General features: G+C 42.7%; 1 protein-coding gene across 1 annotated transcript; it reads left to right on the top strand.

Annotated features, from left to right (window-relative positions):
• The first annotated feature begins 1585 nt into the window (after positions 1-1585).
• CKMT2 (creatine kinase, mitochondrial 2) lies at positions 1586-17567 on the top strand. The gene is made up of 9 exons (XM_009493303.2): positions 1586-1737; positions 3059-3257; positions 4451-4546; positions 5282-5503; positions 7931-8016; positions 10414-10537; positions 12970-13104; positions 13458-13583; positions 17448-17567. The coding sequence occupies exons 1-9, from the start codon at positions 1586-1588 to the stop codon at positions 17565-17567; spliced, it is 1260 nt and encodes a 419-aa protein (XP_009491578.2).
• The last annotated feature ends 830 nt before the right edge of the window (positions 17568-18397 follow it).

Genomic DNA, 18397 nt, shown 5'->3' on the forward strand with positions numbered 1-18397 from the left:
AGCCAATTCCTTGCAGTAAAGATGGCATCTGTGAAACGGAACTATAAATACATAGAGCTGCGGTGAAAATACATGTATTGTTTCTCAGACACTTAGGTATAACAATAATAGTTTGGTGCAGATTAGTCGTAAGCAAGTATTTCCAGAGTATAGGATGGGGATGCAATACTGTGAAAAGGCACAAGAACCATCTGCTAAATACACAGAAAAGAAAGCAGCACACAAACCTCCATCACAAACCTCATACTTGATTTTGATTTACAGTCAAATGCTCTCCCACTGTATTTTGGGAGGAAGAAATGCTGTTGCATTCATGAGAGCCTGTCCTGCAACTCTTACCTAAACTAATTCATAGATGGAAGGGAGCCACTCTCAGAGATAAGATAAGGCTGTGGTGGATGATCTGCCTCCTGTCCCAGCCCACTGTCAGCACGTATTTCATTATACTCTAGTGCTGTGCAACTAATTCTTGAGGACTCAGAATAGCTGAGGAAATAACAATATATTCCTAATGGGGGGTTGGGGGGGAGGGCAGGGGGGTGGGGGGAAAGGCCTCTCTGTGTGGTCTCTCCCCATTTCTGTTTTAGGGAAATTCTTCCAGTGAAAAAATATTGAAATTTCTGTCAATCAGTCAGCACCCTTCTCTGGTATAAACTCTGGTATAAAATTGTTTAAACAAGACACAGGACATGAGGACATGAAACAAATTACTCCCAAACTTGAAACACATCTGTGTTTCTCATCTGACATACGTAACTGAAGTACAAAGAAGATACTGCTTTGCAACAGAAAACCATGCAAGCAGATGAGAATATCTTTTTACCAAGTGAGAAGATATAGATGCAACATTGCATTTGTCTTTAGACAGGAGTGGAAAAGGTGAAGAAGTACAGGGTTTGGGGCTAACTACCCCAGATCTACATGAAAACTATCAGAAATTAGAGGACTTTGTTGACTGAATATAAAACCAAATGTTTTGACATGTTTAGTTTAACCTCCAAAAGAATGGTGAAGAGATTGCATAAACAATTATGGTTTTTAAAACTTTGAAAAAACAACTGAAGCAGCATATCCTGGGGGAAAGGTCATGTTTTCTTATAAACCTTCTATGCCCATTTCTCAAAGATGATTTACCAGAGTCCAGTTTGAAGAACAAGTTTCTGTCAATGACAGAAATTGGAATTTATGTCCTTTTTTTAAACAGCAGTTATAACTTTCTGAGAAACTCGCAGTCACAGGCAATACTATTCAAATTCTGATTCTTGGAAGAAAAAATGTGCATTGTCTTCTTCAGACTTTCACAGAACATGCCATTTTCTCTGCTAGACTTAAGAGATTCTCCTGTATTCCAGACATAATCCCAGTAGAATTAAATAGAAAAAATGCATGTATAGAAATAATACAGGTAAATAGTAACCACTTTTCTGAACACACTATATAAGTGCAAATCAATAATAAAAATAAATTTCATGTCTTACAGGGCTATCATTTAAAGTGAGGGTTTACTTGTCATTTGCACTACATGAGGACTTATGGGTTGACATTGGGCTGTCTTCTCTTCCAGACATTGTATCCTCCGAGAGGAATGGCTAGCACATTCTGTCGTCTCCTGGCTGGCCGTGCAACGACTGCACTCTTCGCAGCTGCAGGCACAGGGGTGCTAACCACCGGGTACCTTCTCAACCAGCAAAATGTGAAGGCTGCTGTTCATGAAAAACGGAAACTCTTCCCTCCAAGGTAAGGACTCCCTCCAAGGATTAGGCAGTCATCTAAGCACAGCACCCTGTTAACCGGGCTAGGAGCAATGTTTAACTCTTTGGAGGAAGAACATCCCTATCAAAGATGCACAGTTGTCATATGGTCACACAACCTCTGTGTCTGTCCATGGGCTGTGTGACCTGAAAACCAGCACCCTTTATTAATAACCAGTTTTAGGTAGCATGAACAATGGCCTTCAAGACCAGAAAGCAAGGATGTGATATAGTATCAACACTCAAAAAAACTCCATTGCTGAACAATGACAAGCCTAAGAAATGTTTTGAATTTTAGGCAGAGCACTGTATTAGTCCTTATTTTATCTCATCAGCTATTGAATGCTTTGCAGCTCAACCTGTTGGACTGGCTGATTATATGGACTCTACCATTAGGAAATGTGAAAATATTTTAATTATGCAAGTAGTAAAGAAATCTCCCATGGAGGTGCTGTACTTAAAATACTCCTAATTCTGTTACAAACTAGTGGCTGGTGATTGGAAAATAATTACAGACCTTCTTCTCTGTAGCTCTGTAGGTTGACTTTGCTGGCCATGCTTGTGAAAAACTGTATGGACCAGGCTCTGACAGACTTTTCTATTTTTTTTTTAAATAGTGAATAGTATCCTATTTAAAATATATTCTTATAGAAATAATGGAGTTGTGCATAAAGCAAATCTTTCCCAGTACAAGGAGGATGTGGTCTGACTCAGTTGCAAAAATGTCTTGCTAAAGCAAAACACCTTCATTTTCCCTGGCCTAGTACACCGTGCAGCTTTCTGTAAATAATAATGCCACTAAAGCAAACACATATATCATAGAAGAGCTAGCTTCCCAGCTGACATAGGTCAGACAGTCTTACTGATGTCCACTAAGCTGTGAGAGGACCTGGACTCCAAATTACAAAGAACTTCTTCAGCTAAATTTAATTCCCTTCCTACTTGAACAAAACAATGTTAGAGCTCTTTTATTTCTGAATAAGAGTGTCTCAGCAGAGATTTAAGGGTCTTAGTACACTTTCAGAACTCATTGGGATTCATTTGCCTGATGGCCCTGAGTAAGCAGAAAGCTGAAAATTGCCTGTTGGTGTGGTGGTCCCACCAGTGTCCAACGTGTGGTACTTTCAGTGATCTGAATCTTCATCTCTTCCTACAATTCAATGCAACATATAAAGTAAGAACTAATTATACTTGTAAAACATGCCGTTTACTCTGTATCTCATGATCCCTTTAATAGCTTCGTAAACTAGCAAGGATTACTCTTCAAAGGTGCCACATTAATTGCTTGGGATTCTTCTCCTCTTCAGCGCAGACTATCCTGATCTCCGCAAACATAACAACTGCATGGCTGAGTGCCTCACACCAGCCATTTACTCTAAGCTAAGGGACAAGATGACTCCCAATGGCTACACCCTGGACCAGTGCATCCAAACCGGGGTTGACAATCCTGGCCACCCTTTCATTAAGACTGTGGGCATGGTCGCAGGTGATGAAGAATCCTATGAGGTAAGATGCTTCCACAGTACTGTCATATTTAGTTCAGTTTTCATGGTATCATTCACAAGAGCTTGTTAGATGAAGACAGTTTCCCAGCAGAGTATACGCTCCTAAGAGCGTATCCCAGAGAGTACATAAGCAGCAGACCATGTGCATAAAGATGGTGTTTCCCCTACTCTTCCACAGTAGGAAATGCATGAACATGAGGCGTTGCTACAGGTTCCCTCTCTGCTGCAGCTGAAACTAATAAAATGTACCTGCTTGGGAGCAGCTGCTACCTGCCTCCAGCAGCTGCCCTCCTTCCTACAACTAAACTTAGGTTATGACAAAACTATGTAACCCTGAAACACACAAAATAAAGGTAATGTGGAAATTACACTGCAGAACAGCAGAGGCCGAAGTGAAAGAAAAATGTCTTCTGGGAGGTGCCAGACATCATTAAGCCACAGCTTTTGGATCACAATGAAAACTTCAGACAGACAGCATTAGAGTGGACAGGTTTATTTAACTCTGGAATAAGGAGAAGAGGAAAAGAGAAGAAAATCCTTATTTTTATTGACCTCTGTTGTCTGCTTCCTTCAGTCTACCATGCAATGGTACCTATTATTATACAGTCTCCTAACAGTATCCCAAACACTGGGCTGCTGAGGGGATGGACTGGGACACCTGGCAGTCTGGCCTATCAGCTCCTGTTGTTCAGTTTACTCATTTAGATGTGCCACTGCTCCTCATCCACATGAAGTGTGGTTGTGATTGGTGTTGACACACCTGAGACAAGTGGGTCTAACGAGGACTAGTATCCCATGGCAGTGAAGACATAGGGTATTCCTGCATGACCTAAAAACAGGAGGGAAGCTGCTTGGGAACTCTGAGTGTCTGTTCTGGTTGGTAATACGTCTTGAAACTTAATCTGGTTGCCACCATATCCAGTACCTGTCTGTGCTAACTAGAGTAAGCTCGTAACTCAAGTAAGGTGCAATTGCACCTTTTTTTTGTTGTGAAGATGAGCAACCACTACAGAACACTGTATAGGTCAAAAACACCCCCTCTTTTCATATTTAGCCCTGTTTGCATTTGCAAAACCCTCTTTATGTCTGTCATCCAGGAGCCTGTACCAGGGGACTTCTCCTGTGGCTAAAGCTGGTGCATTTAAGTGTTTCTATGATGCTGCAGGCTCCTTCTAGATTCTCTTGACTCCATAGGTGTTTGCTGAGATTTTTGACCCTGTCATTAAAGTGAGACATAATGGCTATGATCCACGGACAATGAAGCATCACACAGACCTGGATGCATCCAAGGTAGGATTTAAATAAAATAATAAGACAATAAAGGTTCAGGGCTACTTCTTACAGTGATGATATTGTATGTAATAGTACTTTTCTTTTCCCTGATCCAACTCCAAAGACAGTAATTTTAGGGTTAAGAAAAGTGGGATGCCACACATGGCCCTAACAGGAAGACAGCTGCATGCCTACCTTGCTCCTAGCAGGGGAATCAATCTCAACTGTACTAAGCATTTGGGCCACAGTCTCACTTGGCACTGTGGGTCTGTTCATGAGCTTATGGATAACTGTGTGTCTAAGGGTTGGAATGTAAGCAGGAGTTGACTCCACTACGCCCACGTGCACGTGATCAAACCTTACATGCTGCTTAGTATTTCCTTCATAGTTCAACTACACTGTGGTTTAGCATCTTGTTGGGCTTTCCTCTTTCGAAGGATCTTCCGTGCCTGGTCCCCTACCTCTGCCCATATCGGTGTTTCCAAAAGCCACACAGATTTCTTCATATTTTGGGACTGCAAAGGACTAGCTGGTTACTCTGCCACATTTCAGCCAAAGAAACCTGCTGTTCCTAAAAAGCCTCCTGGTGTCTGAGGGGCTCCTGGTATCCTGAGTATTTGTGATCTCATGGAGAGGTCATCACACCTGGGTAGAAAGATGCCCCTCTTTTTGTATGATGGGATTTGGGTTTTTTTAATGGTGGAGTACAACACGGGGGACTGTGTGTGAACTAATCAAACATTCTTCATTCAGGTCACCCATGGTCAATTTGATGAGCACTACGTCCTATCATCACGGGTGAGGACTGGCCGCAGCATCCGGGGCCTCAGCCTTCCTCCTGCCTGCACCAGGGCAGAGCGGAGAGAGGTTGAGAATGTTGTGGTCACCGCACTCGCTGGGCTGAAGGGAGACCTCTCTGGGAAGTACTACAGCTTGACCAATATGTCCGAGAAGGATCAGCAGCAGCTTATTGACGTAAGTATAGCTCCAGTCCTGACAGCACCTTCACTTACTCTCATTTATCTTAATCTTTGTCTTTCTTTGGGGTACATGCTTTCCTTTGTAGCTGAGGAGGTTTATCACAGCATTAATCTGGTAGTTAATGGCCTGTCAATATTTTTAATATAATGGCAAATCATCCAGGGTCTATATTTTGGCTAAGTACATACTGTGCAGGTCCGAAACATGGAGTTATATTCCAGATAGCAAGATTTGTGTCAAATCAAATATACCTGGCTGCTTCCACCTCTTTGGACAAATAATGAAGTATTCAGGACATTTTCTTGGTCATTTCCTTGAGCAAAGATTGATATTTTCTAAATTAATAACCATTCTAACTAAAAAACTACATTGAGATAAGTATTACATATTATCTGTATTCTGGACTGTCGGGGTGGGGGGCTTTGGCTGTAATTTCTTTATGTCAAAACTACACTAATTCTAATTTCCCAAAAATGGCTGTAGCCAACTGCACCCAGGTGACCTTTTCCCAGTCCTGTAACTGTGTTTAAGGACTTGAAGAATCAGGCCCATAACAAGAGTTTTCATTGTCACACAGATGGAAACACAAGGATTTTCATCATGGATTTTGTCACAGCATGTGACATGTCAAACAAACCTTGAATGTGCATTTTAAATATCCAAAGGAATGGCTGTACCCTGTTAGCTATATTCATGGCACATTAATGCATAATATCAACCAAAAGGGAGCTGATGAAGTAACATAACTATTTATAACCCTGGAACTAGGTGTCACAGTCTGGATTAACCAGGAGTTAAGAATTTATGTAAGGTCAGTAACTTCTTAAATTTAATGTCCTTGGTAATATGTTTATTGACAAGATGTTGATGACCTTTTGTAGGTTTTATTTCATTGCCTTTTTCAGCAGCAGAGAGCTCCTCAGAAAGCAGAGGTTGAAATAGGAGTGTGGAGAACATAATTCCTTCATGGTTTAAGGCTAAGTCCTTTGGGAAGGGGAATAGGCTTCACAGATTCAGCATTTTAGCTTGTTTTATTCGGTTTTATAGTAATGCAAATTTATAGAAAACAGGGCACTGAATGTTGTAACCTCAGATTCCATCTTTAACGTATACTATTGCTTACCTCCTCCAGTACTTTAGGACCTTGAACCTCTATGGTATCAGGCTTTCCACCAGCCTTTAATAAGCACAATTTGATCTCTGTAAGATCAAATCAGTGCTAGCTGAACGGCATTCAGCACAGAAGGCACTTGGTACTTTGCAGATTTGGGCGATATGCACGTAAAGGAAACTAATAGTGCTCAGCTGTCTTCTTGCAAAAAGGGAAATTTTTCTTTCAAGCAAAAGTGTCAAGTGGACCAAGCTGAGGAAGGAAATTTTGTGTCGCTGTGATGAGCAAAGAGAACTCTACACCTTTTCTTTCTGCATGGCTGGGCTTCTGGCTGCCTCATGTCCATCACAAAGTATTCAAAGATGAAAATCTAAAATTCTCCACTAAGGAGAAAAAGAAGTGAAGCATATGAACTTGTCCACCATGTCATATTTATTCTGGATAGCTTGCCTCGCTATTCTTAATTAAACCCTAGATTTAAAAAAAACCCAAAACACCAAACAACAAACCTTGCCCAACACCACCACCACCACCCCCCCAACATTTGATATGGCAGTCTTTGAGGAATTAAGAGCCAATAATTTTTCAGCACACACATGAAAATCAAATACTCATTTGCTTTGCGGAAAAAACAGCTCCATTAAAAAAAAAAACCCTAAATGATCTGGAATGCAGCATGTTGATGGCACAGCAAGTGCTACATTTATTAAATCAGAAATAGCATCTCTGTTAAGGAACAGAACAAGTCTGTGATTCCAAAAGGTCAAGTTTAGCACTGCTGTAATTCCTACCTTGACTTCATGCTCAGAATAAATCGCTCATTCTCTGTGCTGGAGAAATATCTTTTCAGAACTAGCTTGCTTTTTTTTTTTTTTTTTTTTTTCTCTCCCCAGTCTTCAAGGACTCATTGCTTTCTCCTACCCTGAAATTTGTCTGTATGCAGAGAACATCTCTGGTGTTAGCAGTCAGGTCCCTCCAGAGCACCCTTTGGTGTGTGTATGTGGTAGTAGGTCCCCACCTCCCATTCCTCCTTACATTTGAAAACCATTTTTGGCAAAACATGGCCATATTACCAATGTCAGTGAGAATCTGCAAGACTCAAGAAAATCACCTGGGTAAATTGCTTTTAGTTTTCAGAATAAGGAACCAGATTCACAAGCTGTACTATGTGATTTACTTGTACATTGATTGCCTTCACATAAAATGTCTTAGACAGCATTATACTGCTTCCTTGAATAAACTTGAATTTTGTTTTGTTTTCTCTCTCCCTTTCTCTTTCTCTCTCCCTTTGGCCCCATTTCGGTGTCCAGGACCATTTTCTCTTTGATAAGCCAGTGTCCCCTTTGCTAACATGTGCTGGGATGGCACGTGACTGGCCAGATGCCAGAGGAATCTGGTATGTTGTGTGACATGCAGAAGCTTGTGTTGTGTTTTAAAGATTGTGTTACAAATCTCCTTGCCTGTCCTAACCTTGCAGCCACTCTGTCCCCATACTCAGAGCATGTTCAGTTTGTTCTTTTAAAAAAATGTTTTCTTGCTTAATTTAAAAAAAAAACCACAAACAAAATCCAGTAATGAATCACAAAATGGGTAAGACCTTAATATTCAAGAAGCCATCACTAATATCATCCACACAACACAGTGCCATAGGCATGGCTCCTTCTTTGGGTTTTTGTCTCAATTTTTTCTATTTCTAGATAAAAACTTGATTTGGGAAAGAGCCTGTGAGTCACCATGCAGTCAGCAGAGCTGAGGTTACAAAAGCAGCTCTAACACCAGATTGTAGCCATGCTGTCAGCTAGGAACCACCGGCCACACAGCTGCAGGACACCACATTGCAAATTCCTGTCCCCCTCCTCACTGTCACAAGACAGTGTTATTTTAATACCTAGAGCTGAAAGTAACCCTTTCTTTCCAAATGAACTGGACAAAAAGGAGATACAGGAGTTGAATTTCCTATTTTCTGCTAGGTCTGTTTCTACTTTCACAACACACTTGAGAAATTTCTGCCCAAATATGGTATTTTCTGGGGAGATAAAGGGATAATAGCTCTGAGATCAGTGCACACACCCGCTAGCAGAGGATGGGGGCAGCTATGCAGTGCATAGCATCTGCATCCATCCTGGTATACTTCCAGGCATTACCAGATGCTTTAATTCTGAAAAATTAGGCTGAAAAGGGTTCTGAGGAATCACCTAGCCTATCTCCTTGCCCTAGGCAGTTTCAAGACTTCCAGAGGGGATGGGATTTTATGTGGAAAAAAATCCCAACTCTTCTCCAAGCAGTGTATGAAAATACTGCCTCATGTTCAGAGGCATAGCCAGTATTACTGCAATGAGCTAAACGTGATTTCTGTCGGGGAGCAGGTGCTGTAAAACCTGATCACCCATGAAACCTGATGACCTGCTGAAAATCTGTGAGGACTTTCTTTATTTCAACAAGCTTCAGATTAGTTCCCTGGTCCACATCTAAATCTGAGGAACAGGAAAAAGATAAATCTGAGGCATCCCATTCATTGTCTCTACAAACAAACAGGAGAAGTACCAACAATATAAATATTATCCACGGATCTCCTGAATAAAACAGACGTGGTTTTTGGCTTGTTTTACATGTAAAATATCAGGCAGACTGGAAAAAAAATAGTACGATTGGAAAGTATTTCAATAAGCCACATTTGGAAAACCTGCCTTTCTCTTGCAAGATACTGCTGTCAAAAAGAGTACATGTTCTGGAAATTATTTTGCTTATAAAGATTGTGATCCTGTCCTTCTTATGGGCTGCAGGACTATTCCCACTGACATCACTGGCAGCAATGGCACAGTTTAAACGCACTCAGCGTGGCCTCCTTCTCTGCATTCCTTAAAGCAATGGGGGGATTTAGACCTCAGGTGACCATAATGTCAGGGCACAGGATGTTTACATCTGGCAAACTCAGAATGCAAAAAAGGGAGTTGCAGTTAAAGACCAGATGAAAGTCAGGCTCTCAGTGAACTTTCAAATTTCGTGTGTTTCAAGCCTGGTAATATTCCACTGTTTGTACTAATGAGTCTGATCCCATCAATCACCTTCTACATGCTGTAGAAAGGCTGTAGTAGAAAACAGAGGAAGTGGAAATAAAGCCAGTAAAAGTGACCTCAGGTTTGACCCAGCGCTTAATAAACCTAGCCATGACTGATCTGTTTGAAGCAAGAGTGGGTATCTTCAGGCATTTTTATTTTGACTGACAAGCCAGCATCGCTAATGTGCTGTCTGGAAGCAATGTGCAGCTGCTGTCCTCGGACACCTAACTTGACTGATGTGTCAATCCAGTGCTACCAAGCGACACAGAGGACACTGGGATTTGATTTAGGGGAGAATACAATTAAGAAAGGACATATTGCTTGGCCCTCAGCAGCATATAAATGTTAGGGTTTTTTTCCTAGCTGCACAGTTTTCTAAGAAAAATAAAAACTGTCCCTGGTGACTGAGGATGCAGAGCTTGGATTCCCCCTTTGCTGCCACTCCCAGCTGTGCTTGTGCTAGAGGACAACACGTTTTTCCTCACTCAGCACCGCAGCAGCATGATGTGACCAGAAAAACTGTTCTCGCTGTGCCCGAGAAACACGCGTAATGCCATTGGCATGGGGGATCCAACTGTGAAAGTAGCTCAAATCCCTAACTCTGCCGAACAATGTTATTTTGCTGTGCTTAACCTCTCCACAGCCCTGAAAGACTGTGGTAAAGCTAAGGATACTAAGAATTATTTTTCAGGGCTTATCTTTTTAAAGAGACTCTTTTCTTTCCTCTCAACCAGGCATAACAATGACAAGACATTTCTTATCTGGATTAACGAAGAGGACCACACCAGGGTGATCTCCATGGAGAAGGGTGGCAACATGAAACGGGTGTTTGAAAGATTTTGCCGTGGTTTAAAAGAGGTAGTATCCCAATGAGTTTACTATTCCCATTTGTTTATTGTTGTGCTGCTGTCAGCACTGCTTCCCATGGTTCATACTGAACTGCCATCTCCAGGAGCCACAAAATGAAGTAATACCAGTCCACATAGCAATCCACAGTGATGCAGTTAAAGAAGGAAACACAGGCAAATTGCTAGCTGAGTTGTAGGGAAAAATAAAGTCTTTGTAGTCCTTCTGTTAAAATCTTCAGCACAAGCCGGCTGAAGAAATATCCCCTTTTTACCACTTTGTGCCTGCAGGCTGTGGGAATTTGTAAATCAAGCATTTTATTTGGATTGCTTGGTTTGCTTGAATGAAGAATTTATTTGGCCCAGCCTCCTGGTTCTCATCCCTGATGCTGGGAGCAGAGTGGATGCTGCTGAGTTTGTGCACAGGACTGAGACTTAAAGACCCCCAGGCTCACTGCCAATCTGGGGGAGATACAGAGTTTTGTGATTAAAATACTAAAAACTAATAGCCAGGGCTCCTGGTCTAGCTATTCATAAAGACAAAAAAAGCCTTCATGAGATGGTGTGTGTATTAAACCAGTTTTGTCTAGACAATCCCAGGTACAGCTGCAAGTTGGCTCTGGCCCTGTGCAGCCCTGTGTACTGCTCTGGCACAGAAGAAGTTGCTTTAACAGAGAAAAAGGATTTTACTGTGTCCCACAGGTGCAGCAAGGTGCAGTGGGACAGGTGACATGACCAAACACTATTCTCCACTACTCCTGTCCACATCATTCCTGGTTGGATTGCCATAATACATGAAACCCTACAGGTTAAACTATGTCAGACTGAAATTGGCTTGAAATTGTCTCCAATACTGTAAGAATATTCAGGCTGCATAATACAACTATTTCTCCCCATTCGGGTCCTTGGCAAGCTCACTTCATCTGAACCATGGAGGAACAGCATTTGTCTCCATCACACTGCTTTTCTTCCTGGGTATGGAAATGCATATTGGGACATCCTTGGACCACTTGCTTCACTCTTCTCACCTTGGCAAAACAGCTTCTCTGACTTTCTAGAGACATCCCTGTCTCAGAAACCCCTCAGCAAGTGTAGAGCTGATACAGCTGTGCACCACCTTCCGTATCACTTCACAGCCCCCAGACAAAAAAAGCAAGGCCAAGTAGGGACAGCAGGGAACTACAATCTCTTGACTGTGGAAGCAGAGGAAGTTCAGAGCATTTATAGGTGAGTTTGAATATGTAGTGTATTTGAGAACACAGAAAAACAAAAGCACCTAATATATTTTTCTTTGGCATTGGGGTGGTTAACTGGGACCTTTTAGGTTTCAAATATATACCTATGAGACTGAACAGTGTACAGGGTGGTAGCCCGGGTGACATGGCTTGTGGATGCTGTTCCCAGCTTTGCCTCTGCTACAGTGTTTAGCTCATGTTCAACAGAGGTGGACCTGTGGATCTGGCGATGGGAAGTGGTCAGACAGCTTTGGGAACTGTGACCAGAGCAGGTGTCTGAGGCAGGAAATCAGGTCTAGTTTCCCACCATCAGTTCTGGTGTCCTCCTACAATATAGAAATGATGGTAGAAGAGTCCTTTATTCTGTATCCTTCTACAGAATGGAAGTAGTCACCTATAAATACAGGTGGGGTCTTGTGAGCATGAGCTGGTTTATGTATCTCATCCTCCTCTGGAGGAGAGGAGAACTGAATTGAAATTGTATTTGGATCACAGAATTGAGTCCAGTAAGTGTAGATGAGTGAACAGAGTATCAGCCTATTCAAAGGTCAATAGACCCTTGTGATTTTTCTGTGGATAATTATATCACTCTCATTTGTAATCTGGTTAGAGATCTACTAATGAAAAGCATTATATACAAGGTATGTTGCCTCCCTGTAATGGAAGTGTGGCTGTTAACACTAGGTATGTAGAAGTCAAGTGTCCTCCCCTGAGAGTCATGGCATCCCCTTGAAAATTACAAAACTCAGCTTTAGCTCCTTTTGTTTGCTTTGTAGTGTTTGAGTCCTTTGGGCTTGTGTGTTGCAACCTTGCTCCAAAAATACCAAAGTCAGAAATGCATGACAAAAGCCATAATTCTTACATGAAAATATGACTTCATGGGCTAAGGCTATACCAAACCACCATGACAGGGAGCTTTGTGACAAAGTAACAGAGAGTCTGCAAGCTAGTGGTCATGAGAAAACAATGAAGAAATCCTTGTAATGTGCACTGGGGATCTCAGTGTCTGATGAATGCAAACATTTGCACAAGATCTAAAACAGATTGTACTCGAGTGTAAATTTATGCAGCTCCACTGGCATTAGTGAAGTTCATCAGCAACACAGATACACGGTGAAAAGAATCTCAGCTATAAGCAGATATCTTAAAAAACGACATTTGTATGCTGCCCTTTTCTTTTTGCCTTTTTTCTTTTTTTCCCCCATCATAGGTGGAAAGATTAATTAAAGAACGGGGCTGGGAGTTCATGTGGAACGAGCGTCTTGGATATGTTCTGACCTGTCCTTCCAACCTGGGAACTGGTTTACGTGCTGGAGTCCATGTTAAGCTGCCCAGGCTTAGCAAGGTACACAAGTCAGTTAAAAGGCCAGTGACATGTCAGCTCTTCTGATTTATAAAGGAACAAATGAAAAATGACAGCTTACAGCGACTGCACATTAGCATGATGTGTAACAAGGTCCCAGGGATAATGCACGACTAATTGAGCACACTTTTATTCTGCAAATTATTGTATTTGTTATGGAAATTAATCTGCTCAGCAGACAGACGCCAAGACAGGCTCTAGTCCAAGGACTGAGAAAACTATCCACCTCTGCCTGTATTTCTGGAGATGCTATTAAGTCATGGATAATAGCATTGCAAGGATTCGACACAATAGACAGGGTAAAAGGCAATAAGCTCAAATCTGTTTTTTTATAGGATCCCAGGTTCCCCAAAATCCTGGAGAACCTGAGGCTGCAAAAGCGTGGCACTGGTGGAGTGGACACGGCAGCTGTAGCAGATGTGTATGACATCTCCAACCTGGACCGCATGGGTCGCTCAGAGGTAACCTGGGTTTTTTTTTCCTTGCTTTTTAGCTCAGATCTGTACTGATACAAGTCAGTTTCCCTCCAGTTGGGTTCGCTCCACTGACCTCGGTGGAGCCATGTCAGTTTTTACTCCTGATTAATTCGGTCCAATGGAAATGCTTACACAATGAAAAATTACTGATGTCCATGAAGTGCTTGCCAAATATTCCTGTTGTGGCAATGAAAAACAAAAACCCTGAGCAAGTTCCACAAACGTGACTTGTTTGCACCACACACTGAGGCTCTCCATTGAGAGCACACAGATGCTGGAAAGGTTTGGCTTTGGCAACAGACATCCCTCAGGATAATGTTTCTGAGCATCACAGCACAAGCTCTTAGACCTGTCTGCCTGCTGGAGCACACAGCTGAGATCAGTGTCCAGCTTGTCCCTGCAGCGCTGGACATGAGATATGTGTGTAAGAAGTTGTACAGTGGGCACTGAGCTAACTACTATGCATTGGGCAGCTACCTGCTGTACCTGCTGCAAAATGTTGGGGACAGAAGCAGGGATTGAGTCCTAATCCACCCAGGGAATCAGGCAATGAAAGCAAGATGGTTTAAAGCTGTTGTTTTCCTTCTAATATTCAGTCATGTGCTTTCTCCACACTTAGACAACAGGACAAGGCCAATCCTTTCACTCCAAAATAATTGAGGAGGAGGAGTTAGTGCTATCTTCATGTGTCCTGTGTGGCACTGAGCAGAGGATGCGGGAGAGCTAGGTTTAAATCAGGGCAAAGATTTAATTGTCAGCTCTGAGCCCTTCCTGTTGGGCTGTAGGCTACAATGAAATTGGTTTGTCTCAGACATTTGTTTTGAAGCTATTTCAGTTTGAATGAGTATTTGTTATGCCAGAGAGTGGAAATGACCCTACAGCCTGGTGGTGCTGCTGCTCTCCTGGGAGATTCGGGTCCCAGACCTCATTCCAGTTTCATATTTAAGTATTTTATAAAGCAGAACAGCTCCTAAGAGCAAATCTACTGGAGAATGGGGGAGAAGCAGCTGTGTCAAAGCATTGTAGCCTCCTCCCATGAGCTCTGCCTGAGCCAAACCCTTATTCCAGGTCACAGGCTGTAAGTCCTGTGGCACCACTACAGCTTCCCTTTCCTCACCGAGACCAGGGCTGTGTTCACCCTTGGCCATGTCAAGAACAATTGCGACAAAAATTTACCTTGCAAGACCCTGGGACTCCAGTGATTTGAGCACTCCACTAGTTGATAGGAAACAGAGGTTCAAACCTTCTGTCAAACATGTCTTTCACACTGCAGGTGCGTGCTGTAACCTCTCAGCTACAGTCAACCGGGCAGGCCCTAGTGGGACTGGTGTCTCCTGAGGACCCTTTTTCTCCATTAGCTATGCACTACCCTATTTGGGCTCAGATGCCAACCTGCTTGTACATCTCAGGATTTGAAGGGCTGCCTGCTTGCCCAGCAGCAAAATTTTAATTACCCTGTGGGCTTTGCTGCAAATTAAAACTCCATTGTAAAAAAAGGCATGCTGTCAAGGTGTATTCACCCAGAACAGCACAGCACTGAGAGGCTTTGGCAGCTCAGGTATGGCTGCAGCTTGGTCCTGCTGCTGCGGCACAACACCCGAGTTCAGCCTAATTCTTGGTAGGTTTTCATAGCATGAATATAACCCTGGGATAATGCACCTGTGTTACAACTAGGTACAAACCGGAACACAGCCAGCCAGCTGGCTTCCCTTCCTCACTCACCTTGGGTCTTCTGCCACTGGCAAAAGCCAAGTCAGGTCTTCTGTGCTTTCTTATTCAGACATGCCCTTGAATGTCTTCACAGCCAAGGGGCATTTGGACAGGGGTTTGGAAATTTTAAATTTTGGAGTTTGATGTAGGCAGCTATGTTCCTTTGGACCTAAACCAAAATAAAGAGTGAAAAGCTAATTAAGCCGTACTATTTGCAAAAACAGTATGTGACAAAGACATTAATACCTGAAACACCATCATGCATGCTTTATACCAAAATAACACTAATAATACAAAAGTATTACACAGCATGATTAATTGATATGAGTTCTACTGACAGATGACCTAAGCCTACAAATTTTTGCTTATATGAAGACTTCCATTTAAATCAGTGATTCCTCTTGCAGCAAGGATCCAAAAGATTAAGCTAATAGATAAGATACAATCCCTTACCTTGATGATTCTGAAATCTAAATAACACAAGACAAACTCAAGGGGATAGAAATATTTTATTATAAGTCATATTTTTTTCAGTACATAATAAAATAAATTCCGTTATGTGGTAAATATGTTTGCAGAACTGAATTATGTTCCCAAACGTGCAAGATAAAATTGTTTGTCTTTTTGCTTTGCTTCAGTTACTGGTCAATGCAAACTTAATATGAAATTCCTTTTCTCCTCGAGGCTGCAAATTCAGACCTCTGATTTCCCAACACAGCTGGTCTGTAAAAGACAATAAAATAAACTGCTAAGCCACTGAAATGCTTTATAGTAAAAACAAATCCCTTGAAAATCTGTGACTGTCAAAATAAATAGACAATGGGATTTAGTCTTCGCATTCGGTTTTAACAAACCAGTCATTAAAGGTTGCTAATGAACCATTTCATGAAGATTAAGAAAAATCAGGGCTATAGCTTGCTGGCTAACAATACCACAGGGCCTGTGGTCCTTGCATGTCACCGCCTGTGGAGAAAGTCTGCTGGGGACAAGGCACCTTGTGTTCTTCGGCAATTTTGAAAAAGGTTACACTACCCCCCGCCATATAGAATTGCAAATTTTGGAGCTGCTCTGGGACTGGAGCTAATCCCACCCCTGCCAGTGTAAATCAAGAGCTGAAAACAAAGGAGTGATGGATGATATAGAGCCAGCATGAGTTTAGGAGGAGCGCCTCTGCTTCAGAGATATGGGTCCTGGGCTTGGCAAAAGCACCTCAGCACACTTGGCAGAATGAGTAGGACCTCTTTCCCCGCAGCTGATGAGTCACTGCAGCAGGGTTCATGGTCATCTGCAGGGCAATGCATGGTCCTGAGCCATGCCTGTGAAGAAGTACAAAACTGGTTTGACAAGCTTTCTCATGCAGCCTAAATGGCTGCGGCCAAACAGGTAGCCCTGCCATCCTCCCAGTTCCAGCCGTGTGAAGGACTCCTACCCCATGCATCCAGCAGTATTCAGGGCCCATGTGAATCAAGGCAATGAGCCTCTGCCATCTTCTCCTTGCACCATCAAGCCAGTTAGTTTCTGTCTGACTCTGTGCTCACATAAATGCTCCTGCGAGCACAGGGATGGTATGGGCTTGGGAGCTGGAAGACACAGCAATGGCATTAGCTGCTTCAGCATGAACTGCCCAATGATGCTGAGCCCTCACAGCACTGCTGTTTTGGTTTCTTCATCCTCATACATGAGTGTGGGGAACACACGGGACAGGCACCCCTGGCTGTGCCAGGCGTTAACTTTTCAGCAAACATCTGAGGAGGATCCTGCACCCTCACGGTGGTCACATTTGAAATATGTCTCTCAACTCATGCCTGAACATTTTCTGTAAGGACTTTTGTTTGTTTGCTTTGTTCCTACAGGAATATGAGTAGGAACAGAATTTGGTGGAAATAACTTTAGGGACCTATTTGAAAATTTCTGTTGCTGGCGGCCCAAACTCAGGGCAAACAGGAGAAGGTAATTACTACGGCTTTGCACTGGACCAGCATGACCCACACTCCCTGTGCCACAGGGTGTGTGATCTCTATGCTATAACCCTCCTTACTTACAGCTTTACGCGGTCATTGCAGTACAAGTGTTTTCCTTCCTCTGTAAACAGCATTAGCTGAAGATTCTATTACTACTATTTTCTTCTTCTTGTTGTAGGTGGAGCTAGTCCAGATTGTCATTGATGGGGTCAATTACCTAATTGACTGTGAAAAGAAACTGGAAAAAGGTCAAGACATCAAAGTGCCACCACCGTTGCCTCAGTTTGGCAGGAAATGATCTTGCTGGTGATGGCTAGCAACTGATGGAAAACATGGCTGCCATTCTGACAGAAAGGCACCTCTGTATATCTCTGTATAAATATCTTGTGTAATAAAACACTGCCTGATATCTGATGTCTCCTTAGATGCCTGGCTGCACTGGCAGAAACTAGTCTTCATGCAACTTTACTAGGATGCACTCAATACAACTACCATTGCACGCTCTTTTGTGGGGACTGCTTCCCTTTCTTTCTTGGTTGGTGATAAGAAAAGTACTACCTGAGTAATGCATAAAGCACAAATCCTTAATTCTAGCCTGCATTTTCACTTATGGCCGTACTTACGAAGTCCCCTACAAGTACCCAGTTTTCATTCACAGATGCACTTTCTCTCTAGTGACTGTCCAGGCAGCCAAAATCTGCCAGCCTGAGGGGCAGGTGCTGCAAAATGCTCATTGCTTTTTCAGCAACCATTGGACACCATGGTGAGTTCAACAGTTAATGGGAGTAGGCAGCTGCACGTGAGGTCAGCCTCTGAAGTCCACCACTTGACCTGTCATCAGGAATGTGATGAGACAGCATGGCAGCTGTCTCTTCTGTGTCTAGGATGGGTCTACACACAAAATTCTTTATCATGTCATCCCAAACCCTTCAACTTCTTTCTCTCCTGGAGAACTCACCAGGTCACTTCTTAGCCGTTTCCCTCAGGCATAATTTCTGGCCTGTGACCTTGGGCTGCAGCAAGATGGCCCAAAAATCAGAAGGCAAATCAGTTTGCTGATATTGTGTATCCAACATAAACCTGCCAAGCATGGCCTGCCCCAGTCTTCTTCTGCAGCTTTCCAGGCAA

Source organism: Pelecanus crispus, chromosome Z, assembly GCF_030463565.1.
Source record: "Pelecanus crispus isolate bPelCri1 chromosome Z, bPelCri1.pri, whole genome shotgun sequence".
In the NCBI taxonomy this organism is placed as follows: Eukaryota; Metazoa; Chordata; class Aves; order Pelecaniformes; family Pelecanidae; genus Pelecanus; species Pelecanus crispus.

Coding starts and splice junctions, on each gene's coding strand:
- CKMT2 (XM_009493303.2), top strand. CDS start 1,586: ATGGCTAGCACATTCTGTCGTCTCCTGGCTGGCCGTGCAACGACTGCA. Junction 3,258..4,450: donor GTGATGAAGAATCCTATGAG/GTAAGATGCTTC, acceptor TTGACTCCATAG/GTGTTTGCTGAGATTTTTGA. Junction 5,504..7,930: donor ATCAGCAGCAGCTTATTGAC/GTAAGTATAGCT, acceptor TTCGGTGTCCAG/GACCATTTTCTCTTTGATAA.